The sequence below is a fragment of the Heliangelus exortis genome, chromosome 16, assembly GCF_036169615.1.
Source record: "Heliangelus exortis chromosome 16, bHelExo1.hap1, whole genome shotgun sequence".
NCBI classification, from domain to species: Eukaryota; Metazoa; Chordata; class Aves; order Apodiformes; family Trochilidae; genus Heliangelus; species Heliangelus exortis.
In genome coordinates, this window is record NC_092437.1 from 15,413,949 (window position 1) to 15,433,663 (window position 19,715).

Consider the following 19,715-nt stretch of genomic DNA (forward strand, 5'->3'; position numbering starts at 1 on the left):
AAGCTCTCCCTGGGTTCCTAGAAGCTAGAAGTGAATAGGTTTCTGCAGATCCTCCCTATTTTCAGCCCCAATATTAGTACTCTGCAAAACTGTAAAATGCCAGTAGGTTCCTTCTGCAAATGCCACCTTTTCCCTGAAACACTGAAATTTCTTCAGATTACTCATGTGATGAAAAAAACCCCACCTTCTCCCTCACCCTTTTGTGTCAGAGAACACATCACAAGCAAGTGAGGAAAATTCAACTGTGAATCAGTTTATTTTGTGCCTGCAATGTGTGACTTTTTGTGGTTTGTGTTTTTTTGTTTGGTTGGGTTTTGTTTTGGTTTTTTTTGGCAAGCACATCCTCCAGGAAGCTTCTGTGTTGAAGTTCACAGCTTAAAGCAGAGCTTATGTCTGGCTGCACTGAGGGAGAAGAGGAAACTGCAGGACAAAGCAGGTCACTGTTCACATTTTTATTCTTTTATTGCTCTTAGGCTTCTTCCCTCTTAAAATCCTTTAAAGCATTCTAGTACTACAAACATAATCCTGCAGTTATGACAACACAACTTATTACATCATTTATAACACTGCTCTGTTACTTATGCCAAGATCTAATTATATGTTAAGACCAGTTCAGAGATAAAACCAGGAGCAATCCCAAGTATCTTTAAAATGTAAGAATCATCACAGAAGTATAAAAAAATGTCCTTCAGTTTTTTAAAATGACTGGGTAGAGTATCAGCAGGCTATGAAGCAATGCAACTCCAATAATAAACATATGCAATATTTTCATTAAATGCCTGACAGTCACTTTGTGTCATGATGTTCCTCTAAACTTAAGTATTTCTAGGGAAAAAAACAGACCTTCTGCTGACTGTAACCTTTGGGAAAAGTGGATTTTAAAAGCTTCTTTTCAAATATGATATCCAAACAATTACCACTCGTTGCCAACAGCAGCATTTACTCAATTTGAAGTATTTCAACAATACTTCAAATTAAGTATTTTGACATTCTTTTCTTGCTAGAAGAAAATAAATGAAGGAGATAAGAGTATTTTAAAATCTCCCTTTATTCTTACCTAATGTATTCTTCCTTGTTTTCTTCTGTGACAAGAATGTTGCTACCATTTGGCTTCAAATCATGGCTTTTGATTTCACCTAGAATTTCTTTATCAACTGAGAAGAACATTTCCAATCCACATTCTTCAATATTGTTCTCTCTGTAAGGAAAAAATATGATTTTAAATAACTGTGTCAAGACATTGTACTCAGTAGAGGAGATGGGTATGAAGAACCTCCAGAAAAAAAAATTTGGAGATGAATAAAGATAAGAAAATGTTCCTTACATGGTATTTATGGCTATGCACAATGTACTGACTCATTTTACCTACGTGCATACAGGAGCTGTACTTCTGATCAGAAATTTTTGATCAGAGGAACTTATAAATTTACCAGTCACAAACTCCCTGCTGACCAAGAATCTGAGGAATATCTATGGGATACAGAAACTTTTCAGGTAATGAATTTTTTTTTCTTGCAACTTGTATTGCTTCTTGTAACAGGTGATGCAAGGACTGTGTTAAAATCTGTCACTTTGTCAGAAAATGTCAGATAAAAAGCAACAAAGAAAGACTTTGTATGCTTAATGGATTTTCTTTGACTCCAGTGTATTGATGGGAACATTTTGTAAGCAAATATTAAAATGTCCCAAGCTCCCAGGTTAAGCAAGTACAAACACTCCTGCTAAAGAGGAATGCTCTTAAAAATTTCAATATAGGAAGAATCTGCAGCCACACTTCTCAAACTCTATTCTCTTTACAGGTGTCAACAGCCAGGAGGACAACAGGTACACCACTGTTATTTTTATGCTGCTATGTGTTTCCACAAAACCAAGAATCATCTGCATATGTAGAGGTTTTGATGACCATTTCCCCTCAAAATAAAGTGCAAAATCAAGATATTTGTCCTGAACTGTAACACAGAAATGTCAAGTCTTGAAAACACCACTGTGGTTTAAGTACCAATGTGATGCCACAGTGCTTCTGAACTTGACCTTTCCAAAATACATGTTACTGTATGAAATCTCAGATGGGGGGGAAAGGCCCCAGGTGGATGGGTGACTCTTCACACTTTTCAAAATTGTGGGAATGAGAGAACTGGCCACTTGATAGGAGAAGTGCCAAGAAATCCCAAACTATTGAAATCTTCCAGGAAAGCTGGAAATTTGCTGGTTTTGGTGCAGAATAAAATTATGGTCATCCAGACAGACATGACTTTTTGCCCTGAAGATCTGCAGTCACTTCATCAGCATGGCAAATAATCAGGCTCTATACTAATTTTAAGTTGGGGCCCTTGTGCTTAAAAGGTCAAAGTGCACCCTTCAGAGGTCTGAAAGGTTTTTGTCCACAATTTCATATCCTGAAGTTTGGTTTTTTCAAAGGAGCAAAGCCTTTCATGCACACTAAAAGATTTCTTTATCACTACAGAAATTGCTATTGGTATTTGGGTTGTATTTGCTCTAGAGACAGTCTTCAGAAAGCTACAGCCTTAAGCTTCCTTATTGCTTTCTTCTGTGGCAATAAGAAAATTTAAAAAGGGAAAAGATGAAGACAAAACCCCAAGAGTGAATGTAGATGAATAAAGCACCCAGAGCCAGAGCAGCTCATGTCATTTGAAACCCTCACATTCAGAGTGAGGTGGAAGAGTTGTTCTTGGCAGGAAGATCTGAATTTTCTGTTTTCTCATCTGTGACAAAATCTCTCACTAGGTACTTGTTGACACCCAAGAAACCAACTGTGGATGTTTCACCCCACAATTCACACTGCACACTTGGAATTAAAATGAGGGTAATCAAGTAGTCTGCAATGTCTATGACTTGTCCCCGTTTATTGCCTGAAGCTGCCACCCAGAAACCCTGTGCCCTCTTTCAGATCATTATAAATCACATATGCACCAAAAGAACCACAGATAGAATAAACTGAGCAGCACTGGAACACCTTGCAAGTGCTGGGTGTTATAAACAAAACCAGTGTGAACTCACTATGGGAGTGAATCCAAGGCTGCAACTCCACAGCCAGCCCAGAGGAGGCCCTGGAGCTGCTGGGAGGGCTGGAGCAGCTCTGGAGCCAGGCTGAGAGTTGGGGGTGTTCAGCCTGGAGAAGAGAAGGGAGCAATGGGGAGACCTTAGAGCACCTCCCAGTGCCTGAAGGGGCTCCAGGAAAGCTGGGGAGGGACTTGGGACAAGGGCCTGGAGGGATGGGATGAGGGGGAAAGGCTCTAAGGTGAAAGAGGGGAGATTGAGATGAGATATTAGGGAGAAATTCTTTGTTGTGAGGGTGCTGAGCCCCTGCCCCAGGGTGCCCAGAGAAGCTGTGGCTGCCCCATCCCTGGCAGTGTTCCAGCCCAGGTTGGATGGGGCTTGGAGCACCCTGGGCTGTGGGAGGTGTCCCTGACCATGGCAGGGGTGGCACTGGGGGAGCTTTAAGGTCCCTTCCAACCCAAACCAGTCTGGGGTTCTGTGAGGGCTCTACGGCTGCAGGTAATGGGATATTTTACTCCAGACTTCCCACAAAATGTGAATGGATTGATGCTGCTCAGAAGGCAAACACTGTTACATTGGGTTCACAGTTCAGTCAGATCATTCACAGCAGCAGCTTCTCCCCCTGATTTAATGCAGATTTCTTCCCTGTAACTTGGATTTTTCAGCATAGTATTTGCTGGGTCTCTAAAATTTAGGAAGTGACAAAATGACCAATGTTCTTGTTTTAAAGAACATATATGATATATATGTATATTTTCTGACTACAAAACAGGTAACAGGATTCCTTTATTACAGAAATCTGGACCTACTGCTCCAAGACCTTTTCTTCCCTTTCAGGTCACTTTCATGGCATCTTTACCCAAGTAGGAACTATTACAAGTTTTCCTAATGGAATTTTAACCCAGGACACCTTTTAGCAGCAGATAAATTGAGTATGGAATACCCTGATCTTTGAAAATCAAATCAAAATTCCTATCTGTAGCTGTAAACACCCTATTAAAGTTACTTTCCCCCTCTCCTTGTTATTCAAAATAAAGCTTCCAAGATTCAAAACAACAACAGAAGATAACAATATTGTCTTTTAGATTTATTTTTGCATTTTAAAAACTAATCTGTTCCCACACCTTTTACATATTTCTCAAAGCATTTTAAAAATTACTCTGGTTTTGTATGTTTTTAAGTAAAATGTTTTATCTCTTTAGTCAGATAGCAGAAACAAAACAAAAAAACCCAAAAAGAATTTATATTTTTGCTTTTCCTCATCATGTTCTTTATTTTTAAACTGTTGGGAAAGAAAAAAACACCTGTGTTATAAAAGAAGTGGTGTACACATCCACCATGGACTGCAGCAGGGAGCCCTGCTATTAGTAAATACAGAATCACCATGCTTTAGATCTAGTGGGTATTTTAAATTACTCCTTAATTTTTTTAACATATAATTCCAAAATAATTATGGTTTACAAACTCCTGATCCTTTCCCCTGGAGAGGAAGCTGAAAAGGTGGGTAGAATCAGGCCTCCAAAAGATTGTGAGTGTAGAGAGATGACTGAAAATGCACCCATGGAAGGTGATAAAGTAGGAATGGTCTTGAATAATTCACCTTGGAGCAAAAAAAAAACCAGGACAGCTCAAAAATGCATCAGCATTAATTTTAAAACACTGAATCTTCAATATTAACCTCTAAGTAAAATGTCAGGTATGCCTAAGAGAAGAATTGTGGGGTAGTGAATAATAAACCACCTGTGTTAGCTTCATGTTATTGTTGCACTAAGCTTTTTATGTTTTCTAACTAAGCCAGGTACTAGAAACACTTGAGTAAATTTTTGCTAATTTCTTTTAAGCAATTATCTGAAAAGTTTCAGTGGAATTTACTCAAGGCATTTTATTTGTAATTTGAAGTTCAGGAGTGCCACATCTCTGTAATGTCTGGATGAATTAATTACAAAACCAGCAAGATCCAAGATGCTGCACAGAATATTCAATGAACAAGAAAGGCTTCTGCATTATCAAATTACTGTTTGTGCATCTGGTGTTACAGTAACAATTGCTCTGCAACCAATAAATTATACTGAAAGTGGGGGTTTTATTAGCAAATTTACACCTACTACCTGTTGCAAGTGAAAATCAAAAAAAACTGTATTGCTACTTCAAGAACAAAATCAAGTCAAACTCACTTTACCCAGATGAGAGAGTTGTAAAACTCTGGGTCAACAGATTCTAAATCCTTCAGTCCCACTGGTTTGTTCAGGATACGTTTATAGAATGGCAGAGAGAAGCCAGTGTCAATGAATTTCCCATGGAACAAAGCCTAAAAACATGGAAACAGACAAAACAGTGCAAAAGATGATTGAATACTTCAGTATGACAACATTCTCTACTCTGTACCACTGAAATTTGACAGCCACAGAATTAAACAACCTAGAATATCATGACTGTGAATATGCTGAGTTACAACTAATATCAAGAGCACTTGCATCCAAACACCTGATACTACTTTCAACTCAAAAATTAACTTTATTCATCCATCTGATGGCACAATATTCACGTACAGGAAAATTGCATGAGAAAAGCTCTTTCTGCTTTTGAACTTACCATGGCAATGAATCTCCCAATGAATCTGAAGTATTTCAGATGGTCTGGGTTGATGTAGGAGGCTGGGTTAATTTGTAAGCAGTAATTATCTTTCCCTGCATATTCAAACAGGCAATACATCGGGTTCAAAACTTCATGTGACAAGAGAAAGAACCATTCCCTGAAATCACATAAACAATAAAAACAAATTCAAAATAAATCAAATCAGAAATTGCTTTAGCTAACTCCTGTTGACTGAGGAATTTGCTGGCACACAGCTCAATCTCACTTCTTTACCATAAAGCAGGTTAGACCCAACTGAAAATAACACAAATTATGAAGTAATATGCAGATTTACAATGATATACAACTGGCAGTGGTTTAGATAAAAAACACCCTTTTCTAAATGAGCAGATTAAACATCTGTGACTGACTGAAACTTTAGGGTTTTAGGGAGTGCTAATTTATACATGCATTGCTCAGTTACATTCCTGTAAAGACTTCTGACTTGGAAGTAGGTTTCTATTCACTTTTTTCAATAAACCTCTACTTTGGCATTAATGGCTCTGCAAAAGACAGTATGATCTCTGTAATCACTGAGACAATTAAAATTATTCCTAATGCAAACTGAAAACAATTTTATCCAGTTTGAAGGCACATGTCCATCTTAAGGAATTGTCTTCCTCAGATACCCTGAGGACAGGTAAGGAATACACTTCACTAACATTCTGAAATCCCAGCAAGCTTAAGTATCTGCTTTGGGGAAGTCTTCACAGCCAACAACATGCAGAAAATAGATTATTTGCCATTTCAATTTAGTTTACCTTGCAACACCTCCATAATCCAAGCCTTCTTCTCCAGGGAAAATAACCCATAAACGTCTCCGTAGATCCTGAGGGCTGAAGCTCATTATCTTAGTAAAAGAAAAACAATCAATTCTTTTTAAGAAAACAGCTACATATAAGCACTGGTTAGATGTATTATTTGCTATCAAGCAGCACAGTATTTAATAATTCACACTATTAAATGAACTATTAAGTACATGAAGCAACTGCTTATAGGATGTCCATGAATCTGAAGCATTACTGCAAACCTATTTCCACAGATTAAAAAGGAAAATATGTAAAAGGAAACGAAATAATAACTCTGAAAGCAAAGTTTCAGGATACTCAGGCCAGCAGCCTGACTGCAACTAACTATATGGCAGAAATCCAGTCAATAAGTAATGGGCCCAAAAGGAGTAAATTTGGTATTTGTTAAATACCACACTGAATGGTGACCAGTAATGAAGAGACATGGCTGAGGACTGAAATCAATAAATTAGAAACAAAACAATAATGAACATTCATTTTATAGCTTCATCTCCTAAAGAGGACAACAAAATGTAGCTGGTTTGTTTGTTTCATAAGAGGAAGAGTCACAGATGCTAAGGACCTTTACTAATGATTATTTGAATACAATGACCCAGTTTGTAATGATGCTGAAGTTGGCAGAAGTTTACACACAGAGGTTTCAAGCAGAACTTTTGTGTGCCCAAGAACCTTAAAGTTTTTGTTTGCAATGAGAAGCACAGAATTTGCATTAAGATACATGTTTTAAATTTTCTCCTCTATGTCTGTAGGAATCATCACAATAAATTTTACAACTCCAACAGAGATGTTTGCAAATAATGAATGACAACCAAGTATGAAAACTTAATCAGATCTTTCTGATTATGTGATCTAAATTATTGATAGGGATCCCTGTTTTCCTAAGTTATGTTTGCACATAATTTATTGATTTTTTGCAGTAAAGCATCATTTTATTACCTCTATGGTTACCATAAAAGGACCAAGTGCAATTTTACAAAAAAGTCTGAAATTAACTTTCAGTTACAGAATTATTGTCCCCTTCTAACCTCTTTAATACAAAGACTCACTCTTCCAAAACAAAGCCCAGACAGCTGCATTATTTGTTTCTTCTGCTATAACCAGTTTACAGTAATTTGATCTAGGCATTAATCCCTATTTAAGAATACATTTGTCCCAAAACCTCCTATTCTATTTGTTCAAATATCCTGGCTTGACACATCTCTGAGAACTTTGGCAAGAAATGAAACCTGAGGATGCAAGACAGAATAAGGACATAGGACAGAACATGCAGATAGAGTAAAATTCATCTAAGATAGAGGGAGGTAAAAGTTCCTCTCCTCTTAGATAAGGTCTGCATCTTCCTAATTCACTTTTAAGTCACAAAAAGAGGCCAAGAGGAATATATGCCAAGAGGAATCTCTTTGTGACCTCCCAGGCCTGTTACTATGCATCTTATTAGACTGAGAATTAATAATTTTTGCTTTCTTTTAACCATTTCATTACTCATGTAAAGACCCACAGCACCCAGACTCAGCTCAGCAGAACATGTATTTACATGTTTATGTAACATGCTGCTAGCACAGATAAGCCCAGCATGGAGACTTCCTGAGAACAAGGAGCTGCTCTGCTCCAGCACTCCCCTCCCCTCCAAATGAACTCAGATTTTAAAGAACTTTGAGGAAAAATAAAAAATACAAAAAACACCTCTCTGTCAGATGAACAACTCCTTAGAGCCAGAAATTCACAATTTAGCATTATCCTTAGGCATGAATGTACCCTTACTACTCAACCAGTATTTTTTTGTGAGTCTCACTTAAAATAACATTAACAAGATGTCAAAGGATCAGGAATGACATCTGACAATAAGTTTAATCAATGCCACTTTTCATGCCCATGATGAAGATGCTCTAATACTTTACCTGTTGAAATGAGTCCTCAAACAGTGTTTTTCTGCTCACTGTGATCTTTATGTGTTGGGGCATTGCAAGTTGCTGAAATGAAATATTTTAGAGGTGAGGTGCACAATAATTAAAGTTTCTAATACTGAGTTTGGACTATTTCTTGCATTTATTCATCTAAGAGGTACAGTTGAATTTAACTAATCCATATGAAACAAAGCCAGTAGTCAAGACATTTGATTTGCAATGTACTCCAAGAACAAATTGCTTCCAAAATGGTATCTACAGTGAGGTATGCATGTCTCCAGTCCTGCTGAGAACAGGATCAATACTGTATTCTCAACAAAACATCAGAAAACATTAACATCAGTAACATATTCTTAGTCAGCAAGGCTCTCTACCTCAGAATGCAATAAAAGCATTAACAAATTTAGGTTATTTTGCACAAAATTGAAAGTGAAAAACTAAGTTATTCCCTCCACTTCACTGACTCTTGAAAACTGGAATATTTAAACCCAAGTTACTTAACCTTTGGATACATGTGGAGTTAAGAGGAGGAAGCCTGACACACTGGAATGTTGTCATGTTAGGTGATGCTCCTCTGCACCACAGTGTGTATCTCAATGTCTAGAGATGCATGTTCTGTGTCAGCTGCCCTGCACTTTCCTCCACAAGTATGTATTTGTGCATAAAGTAGCTCTTGTATTCACTATAAAAACACTGTACCTCCCCCTACTCCCTTATTACAGCAAATAGAAGACACTATTCTGATACACACCACTTAAACAAAAAAACCCTAAATCCACATTTTCCTTTATTCTAAAAAGTTTGGAAGCCACAGACTAACCAGCTTCTAAGCTTACATGAGCTTTATTCCCCCCTTATTTAACTTTAACCTTAAAGTACTTCGATTCCCTTTACTTGCAAGGAATTGAAGAGCTCACTTAAAGCATGGAAGCAAGCCCCAAAAATTCAGAGATTCTCAAGAAATGAGCCCATACCTGACACCAGAACCTGAAATAATGGACCTTTGCCTTGAAGTCACGCACATAAGCTATTTGGGGTCCATTGTCTCTGGAACCAAAAGGAGAGAAAAAAAAATGAATCCCACAAGTGGTTTTGTAATTTAAGTAAAACCCTGTAAATGCTGTATAGTTGTATTGTTTATTTGTCTATCTAGTGGGAAGATTCTTATTCACATTTTCTGCTTTTGGGATGTAATTTTCTTGTTTTTACACCAAAAAGAAAATAGCAATCTTCCTCTGTAAGTTGTGGAGTGTGTACACAGTAGTTTTTAAACAGCATCTGATTAACTGTAAAAAGATTTCTAACAATAAGGATGGGATGACTTTCAGTTAGCTTAATTGGGAGTTAAATTCTGGTTTTAATTCCAGTCTGGTTCCTAAAAATCAAAGAAAGACTTGAATGTACTTTTAAAAAGAAAGATTTGTAACTGGAAGGAAGGGACCTGGTCTGCAGTACAGATGAAGCTCCTCCATTACCCTTAAATCTTATCCAGTAATTGGCAAGATTCTGAAGTGTTCAAAGCACTGCTCCTTCAGTTATCAGTGGGTGAAAAATCCCAGAAAATTAAGAAGACAGAAAATCACCTTTATCCTGGCCCAAACCCGGACAATTACTAGATAATAAACTTCCTGGATGAAACAAGCAAAGAGAAACATGCAAGACTTTCAAGGACAAAGAGTGCTAAACTTGACTTTTCAGCTCTTGGTATAACATTAAAAACACTCACAGAGCAGACTTGCCCGTGCGGGGATCGATGTATGTGGTAGTTCTTCTGTTGTGATCCACAAAATAGGGAATACCATCCACAGTAAATCTCATTTCCCAGCCCTCTGGTAAGGGTTTCTCATTTAACTGCCTGTGGACACAGGAAAATATATGGTAACTGATCAACTTCATACATTAAAGGCAACTGGAAGAACTCCAGAGAGAATTCTGGCAGGTCTAGAAACACTATGGATTGATAAACTTCCCATTCAATATTTATTCTGCATTTTTTCCCCTCTTAAATTTTCATGTCAGACTTAAATTAGACCAAAATAAATGATAAAGTAAACATGAGCTCATTTGGTTGCACTCCCTGGAATAACAGCAAACAGAAATTTAAGGAAAAATGTAAACAAGGCTTATCTGTGCTTCTTTTTTTCCACCAAAACAGCAGAATTTTATTAGGTTTTTTTTTACTTGAAAACTGACATAATATTAGTAAGTAGCTTTTAGTACCTCATGTATAATCACAGTGGCCAAAAACTTAAGAGTTTCTTGGATGAAAAAAATAAAATGGAAATACTGATCTTGTGTAAGTTTTCAAGAACTTCCAACTCATTTTTGATATAAACAAAACCAGACCTCAACACATTTGGCAGACCTGAGCAGTGTCACTCCAAAGTGCTCTCAGAGTGACCTAACATTCTGGCTGGTGTATTTTAACAGGCTGTCTGAAGTTTGTGTGGGACAGTCCATGTTTCAGCTCTGGGCACCATTTTCCTGGCTCTCAGTCGTAGCACTTTGTTACATTTTCATTCCACACTGCACTAAGCTGTAGCTGATTTCTTACCCTTGACTCCTGGGATCTTCCCACTGAGTGATTCGTGTGTTGTGATTGACAAAATACACCCTGCCATTGCTGTCAGTTCTTTTTTCTGGAAAGGGAAAAGGAAAACAAGAAAAAAAAAATCATTACCTGCTTAGTGTGTTGCTGAGATTACATCAAATAAAATAAATAAAAATCAACCAACAGACCCTGCCACAGCCTCCATTGACTTCAGGTTTCTCTGTACCTCCTTTGACTCAACATCTTTTTGTTTTTCATCAACATTATTCCTTAACAGCCTATTCACAAAGAGGAATCTCCCTTAATACTGATTGCTGACAGTGACACAAAACAGCACCAGCACCTGCACTCAGTGCAAAGCTGCCCTTCCTGCAGGGGTAATCCTGCCCCATCAACCTGGTAAAAAAAAGGATGGCAGTGAGAAAGAAACTATGATAGCTACAGGGAGTAAACAGGCTTTGAAACTGCACATCCTTGTTAGGACTGTTTTAACAGCACATTTGATTAGATTTTAATTTTTAAATATTTTAAATCCACATTTCCATTAAAAAAAACCAAAACAAACTGGCCTAGAACAGCTGACAAAATAATTTGGCAGCAGTGAGCTTTAATGTTTAATTACACTGCATTACAAAACACTTTCAAGCCAGTCTTACCCCATCCATGTGGCAGAGGGCCAAGAGGATCAAACTCTTTGAACTCTTTGTTCTGAGTGGATGAAAAATCCTGGTTCTGCAAGTCACACAAACAAATGATGCATTAATGACTACTCAGTTGCTTTCCAGATGTTCTACCACAGCCATCATAAATTATTGAGGTAAATGCATTTTTGTTAGTGCTACATATAAGCAAAGATGCCAACTATTTATTTTTCTCCACAGAGAATGTCTATTTTACAGATCCTGGCATGCTTAATTAACTACAGTGCCAAGAAAATAATTATTCTTTGTTTAGGTCCCCTGCCTACACAGAAGGGAAATCAGTACAGTAGCACCCAAAACAGCCAGAAAGCAAACCACTTCATTCCTGCTTTCAGTGCAGTTCTCCCTACCACCATTTATGAGCTCTATTTTTTATTCTCTACACATACAGCAAACTTAGAACCTATACCACTCCTGATAACCTTGTAGCATGAGTTAGAAGTTATCTGAAGTCTACTTTCACCAGAGGCAAGCAATGGATTGAGTATTATGGAAGGACAGCTCCCAGTTTCCCATATCTCATAACATTCATTGTGCATATTTCTATTTCCCCAAAGCAGAGCTGTGACCTGGGAGCACACTCACCTTCTCCAGCCCTTCAGCCAAGCCAACAGGAGACACAATACATATAAACCACCTGGTTACTAAGCTGTAGTTTGCTTTGTAAATTTTATCAAAGAACACAACCTACATCCAGCTGACAAACAAAACACCATTCCCCTCTTTGTGCTGCCTGCAGTCACTGCAAAGGCAGGAGCCAAAGGTACCAATTTTTATTTCCTGCCATGCTACAGACACAGACCCCAGGTCACCATCAGCAGGAGATGCTGCCTGGTCCCTCCATGGGGAAGTGCCACCCACAAGCATGCCCAAACCCAAACACATACAGTTTCCAGATGCAGGAGGGAGATTAATGGGTTGAAAATACAAAAAAGATCCCTCTCTCACTTCACCTTCCCTTACCCCATATATAAACCTCTGATTGAACTGCTGCATGGCTCCCTGCAGCTGACTGCGCTGCAGCTGCCACTGCTCGTAGTTCCGCACAGACTCCAGGGTTGGTCTCTGCCACGTTGTTGTTCTGGTGAAGTGGTCAACATAATAAATTCTCCCCATGTTGTCAACTCGTCGCTCCCAGCTTTTAGAAAAAAAAAAAATAAATCAGATGCAACATTTCTCGATAGCAGAAAACTTGAAGGGCTCAGAAGCACTTTTAGGCAGTATGTTAGAAGTGGGGATAAAGCACGGGCTCAGCAGACAACTTTTTCTCCTTTTCTCATCCACTAAAACTATGTAAGAGCTAAAATTTTTTGAGGAAGATCAGTTTTACTTCACTGTGTGCTCTACAAAGTCAGTCATACTGTACTTTCTAGATTTTTAAAAACAGCTTAAGCACTACACAAACTGCTGTCAAAACTTCACTGTCATTGATGCATTTATCCCACAAGGACAACAGTTTCTGGTTTCTCCTTAAAAGACAAGAAAAACCCTGACAGTTTAGGCTGTTCTATGCTAGATTTCCTCACACTCTGATTTGGAAGAAAAGGAAAGTGTGGTTTGGGTTTGTTCTTCTTGTTTTGGCTTTGCTTTGTGTTGGGTTGTTGTTTTTCTTTAATTATTCTCAGTTCATATGAAATCAGTACTATTTACTAAACACAAGTGGAAATTCTACCATTCTGAAAAGGTTAAAGTAATACACCAGTCAGTGCTCTCAAAGAGTTCAAAATAAATTGAGTATGGCAGGCAGGTTCCCTTTATGAGCCTGCCTGCCAGTTTCCATTCTTTAATAGGAAGTTCTCTTTCCCATCCCAAGTGCTTTCACCCTGTAATTCTGTGCAGCATGTGAACCCCTTGAGCATGAACGAAGTGCAACAGGGTAATTGCTATGGTTTTGTTACACTGCTTAAAAAATAACAAACACAGAACAAATGTGAATGGGCTGCTGTGATGCCAACAGCTGGTAAATCCTGATAACCAAAGCACCATAGATGAGCAGCTGGGAACCCTGAGACAAGACCAAAGGGCTGCAAAGAGTAACCTCAGGATAAAGAGGTAACCAAGGGCATTCTTGCTCAAGCCAATAGTTACCCCCAATCCCAAAGCTCATTTCTGTGGTGTTGGTTCTCTCTTGCATTTGGTGCTGTCTATATTCTTTAACTTAAACCCACTTCCCAGCAAAGATGTTTAATTTTGTTTAATCTTTGAAAGGGAATTTGATTCTGATATATTTGACATTGAGCTCTCTTCCATACTATAGTATGTGTTTTTGCAGAACTACTGGGGACAACCTGGAGCAATCCTTTAAACTGGGTTCTCATTTCTGTTTACTTTCCACTTTTAATCAATATTAGTCAAGTAATCTCTGAAAAAATCATGTTCTGGACAATCATATGACTTATCCTGGCTCACCTGGGAGGAAGAGGCTCAGGTCGATCCCACGTTGTTCTTTTTTCAACATGATCTACATAGTACACTCTGCCATGTTGGTCAACTCTTTGCTCCCAACTGAAAATAAAACAGTATTTTTATCTTCCTCCAGATCAAACTACTCCAACCATTCATCTACAGTATACCAGAAATGTTTGTTTTCATAAAATGCTTATTCTAAATAAAATGCTTGAAAGTAACACTTGGTTCATGAGATACACCAAAATCCAATACAATTTCCAGTGGTACAGTGTTCACATTATCAGTAATTCTATGCTGCTTAAAATACAAAAAATGCTCCACACAACCACCAGCAGTTTCTGGGAAACTGAAGTTAAAATTCACACCTACTCAGACAATTTCAGCAGCACTGAAGCACTGTTTTGAATTCAGTATCAAGTCTATCAAAAACCTGTTGAGCAGAATTCTCTGTAGACCATAATCCCCTCTAGAGTAACATTAATCCAATTTCATGCTCAAAATGTGCACGTTTTGCACAGATTACATATGCAGAGTTCATCATGAGGGCACTGGTCACATATTTTCTGCATATGAAACATTTGGGATACTGACTTACCCTGTGTCTGTATCAAATGTAACACTGGGGGGAAAAAATCATGCTAACCTGCCATTTCCACTGAAATAAAAATGGTAAAGCAACAACTGATGCTTTCAGGACTGCTTCTGTTTTTCACAGTCAACCTGTGAGCAAGTCAGGTAATTCAGATCTCTCCCACCTTGGGTTCCACTGTCTGCAATTTAAGCAGATCTTTCACCATTTACACTGGGAAGCTTTTGCTTTCCTCATTTAAAAGGCCCAGAAACTTTTTTGCTTTAAAGTTTAGAATCCAAAGAAGAGCTTTGAGGCAACAGACCAACCATCTGTCAAATTCTGCATGTACCTGAAACACAGCAGTGTGCCCATGCCACCCCCAGGAGCTGCTGTATGAAGTCCAAAACTTTTGACCACTTTATGTATATGTTTATGTACTGCAATAAGCAGCTTTTCTTCTGCTGGTTTATACCAGTACTTTACTACCTGACTTCATTCTAATTTGAACACAGCAAGCTGTCACACTATTTAAGACTTGAAGTTTCACTGACATGGGAACATATGGCTAAGTACTAAAAAATATGGGGACAATTAATTATTTTCTAGAGTAAGACAAGTGGCCTACCAGACAAAGCAGTTATGAAAAGCTCCAAATTAATAACAGAGGGGACTTCTGCTATGCAGCAAAAGGCAGATGTTACAAATGTCTTCGTGCACCTACTACCTACTGGAAATAATATAAAGTAAAACCAGTCCTGTCAGCACATAGACAGAAAAAAAAAAATCAAATCATTAAACTCATACCCAGGTGGCAGAGGGCCTTGACTGACTGTAGGAAGTGCCTGAGGAGGAGGATTTACTGGCTGGACTTGTCTGGATACTGGAGGTGTGGTGAGTGCAGGTGTTGCAGGAGCTGTAGTTGTAGGAGCTGTAGTTGTAGGAGCTGTAGTTGTTGTTGTAGGAGCTGTGGTTGTTGTTGCAGGAGCTGTAGTTGCAGCTGTGGCCCCCTCAGGGCTCTGTTCTGAAGAAGAGTTGGCAGTGGGACCTGCCAGTGACCCTGCACTGGCCCCCTCATTCTCTGGGGGTGGAGGTGACTGACCATTCACACTTCCTGGGATGACACAGGCAGCCAAGACAGAAGAACAAGAAAAGCCTTTAAGTGTTGAAGAAGTTGCAAACCAGGAGAGCAAACATGCAAGAGTTGGTATCCTCAGCACACAGGTACAGCCACACTTTGCAGCCTACACAGAAACCAAAAAGCAACTTTGTCCCTGCAAAAATGCTTATCCAAGAACTGCCCTCAACAGCACAATTTTAGCATTTCTAATGCAAGGAATTACATTTAACAAAGCAAGTTTCTACACTCTGTAAAGACTAAGCAATTATAAACAAAAATACTCCTGTATTGATGAGTTAATGAATTTCAATTTATTGTTTGAAATAACAGCTTGAGACAACAAGAGTAAAATTTTCAAGAACAGATTTGACATTCCATGGAAAGTAGTAACTGGAATAGGAGGGGAATACATACATTCTTTAAAGTTTTTTCTGAGTGCCATTTGGTGGGTGGGACTAGAACCTGACTAAAAGCCAGGCCTTATTTCTGAACTACACTGGATTCATGATTAAATTAATTACTGTAGTGTAGGTTCCCATCCAGCCTCAGCACCGATCAATTGTAATAATGAGGGTACTGAAACAAATTGCAGTTTCTGGGGGTACATAAATTACCCTAAAACACTAGCTTTTCAGAACTATTTGTCTTGAAGTTTTCCAATTTTAAAATGAGATAAAATAAAACATATCTATCCATTTCAGTTCAAAAGAGTAATGAATGTCTTTAGTGCTGCTATTCCACAGATTCCATTTCAATTATAGAAACAAGTAACTGGTATTTCCAAAGCCAGTACTATGAACTTGAGACAGTTCTCTGACTCCTTCAGATTTCCTCAAGCCTCAAACTCAGGGAATGTTAGGGCTTTGGTCCACTTTGGTTCTTTTGATCCCAGCTCCATTTCATGGAGCTGTATCACTGCAAACCCTACTTAACAGACACAAAAGTGAGACATCTCTAATAAAAGAAACAATGATTAAACAACATGTACTGAGTGCAAGCTAAAAAATGGTCCTTCAGAGGCTCTCTGCTCAAGAACTTGCTATGAAAAAATGTACTTAAAATAAGCTGTGTTCATTGGAGGAAATGAAGGGCTGGCCCTAGGATACACACCAGCTGCTGAAGGGGGTCTGCGGGGAGTGGGTGGAGGTGGTCTGGAAGGCCTGGGAGGTCTAGAAGGTTTGCAGCTCCCATTGGTGAGTAGTGGAGAATCACTGCCATTAACAGTCTTGTTTTCAGTGGGAGCAGAGTCCTCACAGCTTTCAAGGCTATTTGAGTTTGTCCTTTTGCAGGGAGAGACAAGAAGGAGAAATGTTCTGATAGTGTAAGGATGACAACAAGCTTTATGTAACACAGAAATGGAACAGCTATGACCAGGTGAGATTCTTACATCCATAATAATGATAAAAATCTACAGCTGTAAAAACATCTCTTGAGGTATATGCAACCTCAGCTGTTGGAAGGGCTGTGAAATAGACACATCTGACATCTGCCACCCCAATCTCTTTTGTTTCCCAACTCCATTCACCTGCCTTCAAACCCAGGCTTTGGATTCTGCTGCTCTTCCCACCCATGAATTCCACTTGTGTCTAATGAGATGGGAAAAGCTGACCAAGGCCTGAAAACTGCCTGTGTGCATTTGCTCCACAAGGCCAGCATGTGCTCAGGACACAGAGAATGCTTCAATATTTTACAAAACTTTATTAAGCCAATTTTTCCCCTGGAAAGGTGGATATTCTGAAAGGGCTGAAGAATTTAGGACTAAATGTAAGTTTTGTCCAACAGCTATGAATGCTTCTCAGCTAGGAACATCCTTGAATGCTTGAATTCAATTTGAATGCTTCAACAACTCTGAAAGCTTCTCAGTTTTACAAGAATTAAGAAACTAAACAGCAGTACACACCCATCCTCACCTGTTCAGCTACACCTAGCAGTGTATCAGTCTGATAGATCTGTACCTCCTGAATCAGAGCTACAGATATCTACTCCTTCACTTCTAAAGCACTTTATTTTCAGAGTATGATGAGCAAAATAAAAACAGCCAACTAAAATTCTAGTGAAATGACAGGTCAAATACATAGGCTTTATACAAGTATAAAACCAAAGATTACAGTTTCAGCCCAGTACCTCTAAAATTACATTCCTTCAAATGTACACAAAATAAAAACCAGCAGGTAAGCCTAAGTGCATCACAAGTCACAGAGGACCAAACGGAATCATGCACATTTGCCTCAGTATCAAACATAGCAGGTGTGGGGCACAGAGCTCACCCCACACCACACCAAGCCTGGGGTGCCCAGCTGTGAGAGCAAGCAGGACTGGTGAAGTGATCTGAATCTGTAGCCTGAGTTTTTCTCAGCCCCAGAGAGCATCATCCTGCTGGTGTCTGAACATGAAACTCAAGAGCATCACCTTTTCTCTTCAGTGTATTTGACCATATGGCTGAAGGTATAACAATGCATTCCAAAACATTATTATAAATGCAACAATAACCACTGCTAGACATACTCCAGGTTATTTACTTGATCCTCAACACAGATGTTTAATGAACACCAAACCCCTCACTGGTTGGTGCTAAACCCAGTTATGATTATTATACTATTACACACTCAGACATTTTGAATAGCCAAACATGGAAACGTTCTTCTGGGCATGAAAGGAAACAACAATAATCAGCTTGCATGGGAAGGCTTCAGACAATGTAGTTAAGAGAGTTACTGCCTATTAAAAATAAGTGAAATTTAACTTAGCAACTCCTGATGTCATCCAAGATTGCTGGGTATTGTACTGAACCTTAAAAAAAAATGTAGCACTGGAACTAATGAAAATGCCATGGTGCTCATTGCAGGTTCATCCACATCACACCTACCAAGCAGGAGGCTAATCTGGTATCAACTTTAGACAGTTCTTGGGATCTTCTCAACAAAGCTAAATATGATTCTGATACCTCCATGCTATAAAGCGAGAGTATAAAAATAACCAGTGCCATTCTTCACCAGTGGGATTTTAAAATTTTTTAAATATTTTACTTTGGTTAACCATTGGGAGAAGGATGAGGAACATGAAAGGAAAAAAATGGAAAGATCAGTCAGATATGGAGACAAGCTGAAGATAAAAGGGCTCCTATGGAAAAGAATTTAATAAACAAATGTACATCAGTACAGTATTTTTGTTAAGGAGGTGCTCAGATCTTAACAGATACTGCTGCAGGGAATATTCAGAAAATTTTCACTTTTTTCTCTACAAAACATACAATTCTTCTTTCAAAACTGCAAGCCCTAAAGAGCAGAATAAAAAAACCAAAACAAAACAAAGCACCAAAAAGGAGGAAAAAACATCTTACCGTGTGTCATTTCTTACTTTGGAGCTATCATTCTGTGTAGGAGCTTAAATATCAGAAAGAAAAAGAGAGCAGAAGTATAAGCAACATTCTGAAACATTTCCAGGAAAAGCAGTCTTTAATGCTCAATTTTCCTTCAGATGTAGGGGAGGTACACAATATTTTGCTTATCTACTGTCCTATTTCAAACCTGTACACACATTGCATGTCTCTATGTGTGTGTATATACAGGTTTTTTTAAACCACTGCCACTGAAATATTTTCAGTTTATGGAAGATACAACAGGATTTGACTGTATGAACATTTCCAAACACAGACAGTTCAGTAACATTGCTTCCTGTCTTTGTAGCAGTATCAAGGAATTTTCTCCATTCTTCAGATGCTCTCCCCTTTTCCAGTGATGACAGAGCAGGAAGAGCAGCAACTCCAAAATCTTCTCTCTGCTTGGCTAACAAGCAGCCACAGGAGCTTTGTCTTCTGGGGCTCTCTAGCCTGGACCCTTCCTTTTCTCTGTGAATTATTTAGCATAAAGGCATTCAAGTAGGTACAAACCATGGCTGCACTCCAAAGAGAACTGCAGCAGCTCAACCTCAATTTGCAAACATTTTGCAACTCCTTATTCAGTCAGCTTGGGAATATTTGCTTTTTGTGCCAGCACCTGCAA

General features: G+C 38.6%; 1 protein-coding gene and 2 long non-coding RNA genes across 8 annotated transcripts in view; 1 reads left to right on the top strand and 2 right to left on the bottom strand.

Moving 5' to 3' along the window:
* Positions 1-19,715, top strand: part of LOC139803582 (uncharacterized) — a 247,811-nt gene that overhangs the window by 94,803 nt on the left and 133,293 nt on the right. The window lies entirely within an intron of this gene.
* The window catches only part of LOC139803583 (uncharacterized), a 154,918-nt gene that overhangs the window by 53,766 nt on the left and 81,437 nt on the right, over positions 1-19,715 (bottom strand). The gene's annotated exons all lie outside the window — the stretch shown is intronic.
* The window catches only part of ITCH (itchy E3 ubiquitin protein ligase), a 60,266-nt gene that overhangs the window by 6,575 nt on the left and 33,976 nt on the right, over positions 1-19,715 (bottom strand). For 5 of the 6 annotated variants that reach the window (XR_011729057.1, XM_071759852.1, XM_071759850.1 and 2 more), the window contains 14 exons: positions 19,055-19,097; positions 16,825-16,994; positions 15,402-15,708; positions 14,027-14,122; positions 12,581-12,755; positions 11,573-11,648; positions 10,920-11,004; positions 10,092-10,220; positions 9,340-9,412; positions 8,360-8,431; positions 6,414-6,502; positions 5,611-5,770; positions 5,193-5,326; positions 1,058-1,198 (listed from right to left, as the gene is read on the bottom strand). Coding sequence is in view for 4 of the 6 variants with exons in the window: in XM_071759852.1 (XP_071615953.1) it covers positions 1,058-1,198; positions 5,193-5,326; positions 5,611-5,770; positions 6,414-6,502; positions 8,360-8,431; positions 9,340-9,412; positions 10,092-10,220; positions 10,920-11,004; positions 11,573-11,648; positions 12,581-12,755; positions 14,027-14,122; positions 15,402-15,708; positions 16,825-16,994; positions 19,055-19,097 (1,750 nt within the window). In the remaining 2 variants the exon portion in view is untranslated. The remainder of the gene's footprint in view (positions 1-1,057; positions 1,199-5,192; positions 5,327-5,610; positions 5,771-6,413; positions 6,503-8,359; positions 8,432-9,339; positions 9,413-10,091; positions 10,221-10,919; positions 11,005-11,572; positions 11,649-12,580; positions 12,756-14,026; positions 14,123-15,401; positions 15,709-16,824; positions 16,995-19,054; positions 19,098-19,715) is intronic. The other variant, XR_011729058.1, reaches the window with a different exon arrangement.